Below are 9,053 nucleotides of genomic sequence, written 5' to 3'. Positions count from 1 at the left end.
TATAAATTTTTATTTTATAAATATAAGCGACATTCAAACATAGTTTGGTCACAACTCCGCGAGAAATGAAACTCAAATGCCATTGAAACGATGCGATAAACCATGGGGAACTATATGAGCTCCTTACAGAAAACAGGAAACAGCAATTAGGTTAGTTCTGTGTTTTTCTCTACTTTTTTTTTAATTTTTCATAAAAACTCTGAGCTACATTATGCTATCATTGCGCTGTTACAAGATTTAGCACCCCAGTATACTGCTGGTATTATAACAAGCATTCACAATTTTTATATTACTTCAGACTATATGAAATTAAAACATGTAACTATATTCATATACATAGTATACGTTGTATTTGTCAACTCTAAACATTTTGTTGTGTCCCCGAATTGAGAACAGTTTAACTACTGTAAACGCGGTACAGCTCAGTACATATACTCTTTTCCGTGCTTTGAAAATATTCTTCAATGTAATGCTTACAAAACTTAATCTGAAATACCTTGCTTTTTCTTTTGCTATACTCATAAACCCCTCATAAACTTGCACAAATTCAAGCATTTAAGTTGTTTTCATATTCCGCGTAAGCTTTTGGCAGAGTGCTTTTCTATAAACTTGATGGAAATCCAGTACTAGTAATAGTAATGGTATTAGATTAGTACAATGCAGCGGCCATGGGAGTGATTGTGAAGACAGGTGAATATGAAGATGAACATGAATTTGAAGACGGGCGGCGCTCCTTTCTCTCATCACTCATTATCTGCTGCTTTCTGCACTCCTCGCTGCAAAATGCCCTGTCACCTCTGCAATACATCAAATTAACTGCATGTTATATGACAGTTTACTTGCACACTAATGACCGTACCATTTTTGCAGAATCTGCGAAACCTAACATTCAGTTTTCCAAATCACGTCTAATTAAAATTATGTATATGCCTTTAGCATGCTATTTTTTTTAATTCATATTTATAGATGAGAAGTATTTGATTGCGGAAATTTATGATGTTTATGCAGAATGACATTTCATTAGATAAAATAATTATTATTTAAAACTACATTATAAAGGTAAGATCATTTATAACAAATAAAATGAAATTAATTTTAAAGATATATATTTTTAATAGTTTTTTTTAATTAATATTATCAGATTTCCACAATCTATTTGCAAAATAAAATTTATATTTTTCTGGATTCTATTGTGTGTTTTTTTATCATCAACTTTTCTGATCACACTGCATGATCCATCATCAGGATGAGAAAGTGCAGGTTAGTAAGGATATGTAGCGTGAACCTAAACGATGATGATAAAAAAAAACACACACACACGATCAAATCTAGAAATATATATATATATATATATATCTATATATATATATATATATATATATATATATATATATATATATATATATATATAATGTTTAGCTTAAAAATATATAGATGTTATAAAATAGATGATAATTAATGAGGTCTTTATTTTAAATCTCATTCATTCAAATTACTGAAATTTAGTCTATCTAATTACTTAAGCATATGTTAGCAAGTACATTTGTTTAAAAGTATTTAGACTGACATGAATCAGATTTTCACAATCTATCATTTAGATCAATGCTACTAATTTCTAAATTGCATCAACCTTTCAAATCACATTCTATGATCTATACTTCACAAAAGTATTTAGACTATACTTATATTGATATCAACATCTCTGTTTTTATATAATAACAAATCACGATCTAATGAGAAAGTCGAGACATATAGATCAAGTGTCTTAGCTCAACTAAACTATCACAAATAAAAGTTCAAACTTATCAAAATCACACAAGAATTAAATCTAATCCAATCACACTTAACAAAAATTGTTACTTAATGTATCTCTTCTTTACTTGAGTAGTCAAGAACATGTAATGGATAACAGCATCTCCCATTTTATAATGGATAACAAACATTTAAATCAAATGTGTTCATTTGGTTGGATTTTCACAATGCATTAAAAAATTGTTAAACCTGACCTAATCATGCTTCTTTTAAAAAATGTCTTATTTTTTATATAAATAGAACTTCTCTTACTTTATAAGAACTAAAGACAAAAAATTTAGCTATTAAAAAACCAGAATGAAAACACATCGTCCAAATTTAACGAGATCAAGTCCAAAAGAAAAGGGCAAACGTATTTACTATTTTTTAAAGACATAATAGTAGATCAGGTTACTGGATAAATAACGATAGACAATAACGGGTGGATTTGGTAGTGAAGTTAAATGATTTATAACAATCCCACCAAAGATCAAATCCAAGGGAATAGAAGAGCTTAACCCAAAAAAACATAAGTTAGAAGTCACAAATTTTGCCTCGGCTCTGAACTAAAGAGATTCCCACTCAACAAATTTCAAATTGTGGCATTTTAACTCAGAAACTCCAAAATTTTGTCAGCAGCAGTCAGATATAATGCGACCATCTCCAAGCAAAAATATACTAAAAACAGTTAACAGCCAAGCCAATGATAAAAAGCCATGACTGCACTACAAATCGGATCCGAGAAAGTTAAAGAACACTGAACACTGTACTTATAAAATTTTGTACGCAATAAACAAAAGTTTTACTAAAAATCATACCTGTACATGTATATATCCTTCTGGTGGGACAATTTCCGTCTGCAAAGATAACAAACATCGAGAAAATCCGAGGATAAAGCCGACGACGCCCCAGAATCCTCAAAAACCACTTCTTTACATCCGCATAATCTTCCACCATTTTCCTCTGTTTTCCCCAATTTATTCCAAGACGGCAGTTTTACAGAGACAATGGCCGGCATGGCCTTTTTTGGCTCATGATCATCAAGAGCAACAAGAATTCCAAGCCCTACCCCAGCCGGAAATCTGCTGAAACCTTTGAAATCCAACGGAGAAGTTGGGCTCAAACACCCATCTTTTACATCAGGAATTCCGCCACATTTTGATCCAGACCCAAATCCGACCAGTACACGAAAATACTTGAAGACGGATCTGATTTCCGATGGGCTGTCAAACATGAGAAGAGAAGATTTGCTCTGAATGGGCCTCGGCCTTTTCACTGCCATGATTTTCTTCACGGCCAAATGCCCTCAGAATGCAGACCACCATACACAAAATCTTCTTTTATGAGACTGAAAAGACTAGAATTTGCAGAGAGAGAGAGTAAAGAAGTGGAATGGTGTCGTTCTGTAATTCGGAGGAGGGGATTATTTTAATGTGGTTATAGAGATGTGTGCAAGAGAAGAGGCCTGCAAAGATACTTTGATCCATTCGTCCATGACCACATATATCATAATTGTGAGGTTATGTGCTGCGATTGCATAGGATGAGCCTAAAACATGCTGCGGTACAAAAGCTTTTTTGTTTGTCGGCTTCCGTATTAAACTTTTGTTTTGACAGTCTCTGCCATGGCTGGACATTCGTCACGTTTTTTATATGTTTATTGTTTGCACTTTAAAGAATCTTCCATCTTTGGCCATCTGACACTTCGTGCTTAACGCCCAGTATTTTAAAGGTGAAATGCAGGTCTTCTGAAATGTTTATAAAATGTGCCTTGCCGCTCGCTTCATCGGGGCCGAACACATGGTGCGTTGAGATATTGAAAGATTGTTTATTTTAATATTGTTAGATTTTTTAAGAATATTGACAGTTTTTTTTAACAATAAAATGAAATGAACTTTGGAAAGGAAGGTATATGATGTTTAAGTAGGTGTATGACAAATATATGACTTTATGGAGAAATTAATGGATCTTTTTATTTTATTTGTAATTTAGGAAAAAGGTATGTTGATGTGATATTATATATAATGATGTAACTTTCATATGAAGATTGTGTTACGTCTATAGGATTCTAACTTTGGTGTAGAGAGTGTTGTTGTTATTAACAATTAAAACAAGTTATTATTTGAAAATTAATAATTTATGAGTTGCATTATTAATACATGGTTTTATATAAAGCTATTAGATTGTTCAATACAAAAAAAAAAAAAAAATTATTATTAGGTTAAGTTTTGTTATATTTTATGACATGACTCAAAAAATGTTGATATAACATCATTATGATCTTGACCTCATTGAATATGATGTCTCTCAAACCTTTGGTTAAATCAATGAACTTGTCATTGTAAATAGTTTAACAATTTGAAGTCCATCATGCGTTTGAAAGACATGATGTTAGAGAGTGCATCAATAGTAAGTCTTCGTGCCTTGTTGCTTTTCAAAATAAACAATATCTCCCTAAGATGTCAAGGAAGGTGTTGCAATCAATTTGTGCTACTTTGTGATTTTTCATGTTAGAATTTTATTGTGAATTGCACAAATTTCATGGTCCAACTCTTTTTAATATTAAAGAGTTTTCACTATAGTGTTGAGTATTTTTTATTAAGAATTAAATGAAATAAATTTTATCAATATATGAATTAATAGAGAGTCGATAGATTTAAAAAAATTATCAGAAAAATATATTGATGTGACATCATATTTAAGGACATGACTCTCAAACTTTACATTTAAACAATAAACTTACCAAATAAGTTGTAATTAAAATTTTAGGTTTATTTGAAATTATTACATCTAAGTTTGAGAGATAAGAGTTAGAGAGTACATGACTACAAGGCTTTCTTACCTTATTGTACAACCAGATACGTTGGGCAATTTCATTTCCAACAACTTTTTGTTATCACTAGTACTTTTCAAAATGAATGATATTGATTTTAATTAACTAGTAAAGACTAATTAATTAAAGATTAATCAATTAAATAATACTAATTATTTAGTTAATATTATGAGAATGATTAAATGATTTGAAGATTAGATTATAGAGGGATAAAAATGATTAATTGGCAATTAGAGAATTATTAATCAATAGATAAAATAATTAGCAATTTAATGTTAAGTTGCAAGCATGTTCGTTTTTGGGTGTCTACAATAATATATAGTATTATATTATGCATTATAATTAAATAATTGATGGGTAATAGGTCGTGAGAATTTTTTTATTAAAAATTATAATGTATAATATAATACTAGATATGTTATAACATTGTAAAATTATATATTATTGTTAGCATATTATTGAGTATATGCCAAAGCAAAGATTGTTAGCATGTTGGGGAAATTGTTGAGTGGTTGTCTTTTGGATTAATTTCTTATGTATTACATTCATGAGTTGGTTTGTCATTGATGTAAACATATATGTATTTTGATAGATGACAAACAAAGTTGCAATACATTGTATAGGCATATTTGATCAACAAGGTTTGAGTATGAAGATTTAAGTTATGTGGGCTTAGATTAATGTTTGTGGATGTGTTTAGATGCTACATCTATGTTCACTTGTGTTATTATGAGGATTTGGATGAGTTATAATTGATTTATTAAAAACTAGTTGCAGGCCAGTGTGTAGGAAATAGTTTACTACTAATTCAATTATCTTTGTTAGGTGAGATGGAATATAGGTAAATGATATTAGATCATGACTAGAGATATGTTCGTGATGTTATGTTTGTGATAGAAGATGTTGGAGATCATTCTCTAGAAGTTGCTAAAGTCTAATGTGTGATATGTTCATTGGTAGCCAACTGTGTTACTAAGATTTATTTTGGGAGTTATTATAGCATGTGGAACCTTATTGTAATATCTTATTGAGATCCTATATTACTCATTGTATATTTGGAAAGCTCTCACAAGAAGACTTACTTAGATATTAGGAAAACATATAAAGGAAAGGTTGTTTCCTTTGTTGTAAGTGTGATTCGTGATATGTGAAAGTGTACTAACATTGAGGATGTGAATTCAATCAGAGATAAGAAAAAGATGACGATGAGATTGTGTTGAGAACTTCAAAGAAACTGCATTGGCAAAGGAGATGTTTTATTGGTCAATTATCTAATAGGATATGTTATCCTAGAGATCTATTTTGTGTAATAGTTCTAAAGCAATTTAAACTATCAGTTCACTTGTCTTTCTTATTTCTCCTAATAGGGCTAGAATCTTCTAACATGGATTCAAAGTAGCCTAATAGGGACTCATATGTATTGATTGTATGTAATTGTCTCCTAGTTGAGTCATATCCCCTCACAAAGAATGTTTGTATTAGTACATCATTCAAACGTGAGTACCATCTACACCAAGATTTTTCCTTTGATCAAGGGTTTCCCTAGTTAACTTTGAATTATTGTATTATTGCGTATGTTATATCTCTTGGAATTGTTCTTATTATTGGTTATTAAATTTTGATTTGATATTTGTTAAGTTTAATTTGTATCAAGCATACAATAGATTCACCACCACCCCCTCCCGCCCACCCCCCTCTCAATTGTATTCACAGACCTTACTTTCTAATAATTATATATCATACATACATACATACACATATATGTATATGTGTGTGTATGTATGCATGTATGTAGGCACATATATGTATATATACATATATATACATAATCCATAATAGCTCTAACAACATCAATCCAACTGTGATTAAGAATATAAACAAGAAAAGTATTCTGGCAGTAAAACATACTACTACTACTAGTCCAACAATTAAACTTATACAAATAAAAAAAAGCCTCATAGGGCATCAAGTTCATTTTAAATGATATTATTATAGCAAAATGAAAAATAGTAAACAGGACTAACTACCCTCCTTCTTATTTGGTTCCTCAACATCTTTCACCTCAAGTCCATCCCTATCCACAATCACCCCCTCCTCCTTGATAGGCTTTTCCAAAAGGTTATTCATCCAGTCCTCCACCAAGAAGCCACATATGGAGTGGGAAGTCTTGCTCTCCTTGCCCAAGTCCTTCACATCCTTGTTCACCTATAGAAAGTAAAGGGTGGTTGTCACAGAATGCATCACTTTAGTGGAGAACTCGGCCAAGGTTTCAAATCTTTTGCAAATGCCAGTATGATTATCTACCAAATCCTTCATTGATTGTTCAAGCCTATTAAGTTGAGCCTTGCAATGACTCCGGTCATGGCTATGCTTTCCTTTTTATTCCTTCATTAGGAGTTTCCTTCATGGGGGAGGTAATGTCCTCACCACCGCTTCTAGCTGGGGAAGGGTTAGCCTCCAGGGTATCAGAAATATGGGAGGGGTTGGGAGGATTGGAGTCATATTTCTTGCCAATGTCCTGGTGGGGTTTCTTACTCTTAGGGCATTTGATGTCACTTTCAGTAGACTCCAAGTTGAAGGCTTGTTTGGGAGGGGACTTAAACTTCTCCAATTGAAGGTATTTGTTGGCTCTATGAGCACTTTGTTTTCTCTTCCTAGTGTTTGTGTTGAAGTCAATGAGACTAATTTTAACCTCAAGATTGGGGGTTTTCTTGATTTTTATATGGTTGGGGCCAGGGCCAGGGTCAAGAGAGACTTGGGGGGTAGTAGTATGTAGAGGGTTAACCAGGAGTAGTGGGTTTTGGGAAAGGTGATGGGTATACAATGTAATGCCTACCCCTAGTTGACTTTGTATGTTGTATTGTTGGATTCTTTTAGGCCAATTTTTTGATTGTGTTTCATGATTATCAGTACTTCGTTACCAGATTAGATTAAATATATTTCATATTCAATTGATATGTGTGTTGAGTTACTTAGTTATTTCAGTTATTTCATGATTATTTTTATGATGATATATGTATGTTCATACATCAATTTTTAGTTATTTCATGATGTTAGTTAGATGAATGATTTATATGCAGTTTCTATGGTTACTTACCCCATACTTGCATGTGTATGGTGTACGTGTCTATTTTACTCTATGTATGACATTTTTGGTGTGGTTGAGGAAGGGAGTCATAGTCACCTGCTAGTCGGGATCTACACGATGTACCATTTCCTGCCATTGTATGTTTAGTTTGGAATATTGTGTTTTTACATGCATGGTTCTTATGCAGATTGCAGGTACCAGGTATCAACTTCCCTAAATTGCCAAGATGAGCATACCCTATCGCAGTATCTCAATGATATAAGTGGGGAGATAACTTTTGAGTCCAAATCCTAACCTAAGCCAATTGTCCTAGAAAATAGGACAAGTATCTGAGTTAGTTTCACCTTTTCGAATTCGTCAAGTGATGTGAATTTGTGACTTTAACCCTGGAGTTTGACTTTATGCTTTGTCTTTCGATTGAGTTGTCGTATTTAGTTTTATGGGTCTATGATGATTTTCTATTTTAACTAAATCATATTAAAAGATAATTTAAGGATTTAATTTAATAGAAATTATTTATAAAGAAATTTGATATTTAATTATATTTAATTAATTAAGAAAAGAATTAAATTTAAAAGATTATATTAAAGTTCCATTTTTTGATATATTTATATGTATTTTATTGAATAATTATTATTTAGGAGTTTTATTTTAATAATGAACTCTAAATAATGTTATTAGTTAAGTTAATAAATATATTATTAAAAACATCTCGTGAATTAATTAAATAAAAGAATGAAATTTAAAGTCAAAGTTATGGTTCTAATTGTGGTGTAGTTATATTTACTTAATTTAATGATAATTATTTAGGAGTTTTATTTTAATAATAAACTCTAAATAATGTTATTAAAAAATAATTAAGAGAGAGAGTGAGCAATTATTTAATTCAATTTATTTTAATTAAATTGCATAAATTGTATGCACGAAATTAAAATATAATAAATCAATTAAAGGGAGAAAGAAAATTAATTTAATAAAGATATTCTAAATTGCTAAAAGTGTGCATGAAAATGTAAAAGATAATAAGATAATTAAAAGAAATTGATCAGCAAGTTCCCTCGCACGATTGCAAAATCAGAACCCCAAATTAGGGGAGAACTCTTTATCTAAGATCTAGAACTCATTTTGCATTAACCGGGTTTTGGAGGAGCAATTTCAGAGAAGGAGGTTTTTAGAAAGTAAGGGAAATTCTTGCATGCTTTGTGTGTTGTCAAATTAGCATCAGATTCAGGTAGAATCTTGTGGTTAATTTGCATAGTAGCTTTCCATTCTTCAATTTTCCTGTCTTCTTTGTTTCTTGTTAAATATGTTTTCAGAACTTTTAGAATTGTTTGAAACCCTT

The 9,053-nt window shown here is 31.1% G+C and overlaps 1 protein-coding gene across 1 annotated transcript; it reads right to left on the bottom strand.

Moving 5' to 3' along the window:
• Positions 1-304: 304 nt before the first annotated feature.
• On the bottom strand, positions 305-3,215 carry LOC149565085 (FCS-Like Zinc finger 14-like). The gene is made up of 2 exons (XM_089817015.1): positions 2,610-3,215; positions 305-797 (listed from the first exon to the last, which is right to left on the bottom strand). Exons 1-2 carry the CDS (start codon positions 3,071-3,073, stop codon positions 650-652), a joined length of 612 nt encoding a protein of 203 aa, XP_089673141.1. The 5' UTR covers positions 3,074-3,215; the 3' UTR covers positions 305-649.
• Between the last annotated feature and the right edge of the window lie 5,838 nt (positions 3,216-9,053).

This window comes from Cupressus sempervirens, chromosome 3 (assembly GCF_028749045.1).
Source record: "Cupressus sempervirens isolate cs-2001-9-10 chromosome 3, ASM2874904v1, whole genome shotgun sequence".
Lineage (NCBI taxonomy): Eukaryota > Viridiplantae > Streptophyta > Pinopsida > Cupressales > Cupressaceae > Cupressus > Cupressus sempervirens.
Note: the sequence above shows the minus strand (reverse complement) of the source record. Positions and strands in the feature narration are given on the sequence as shown.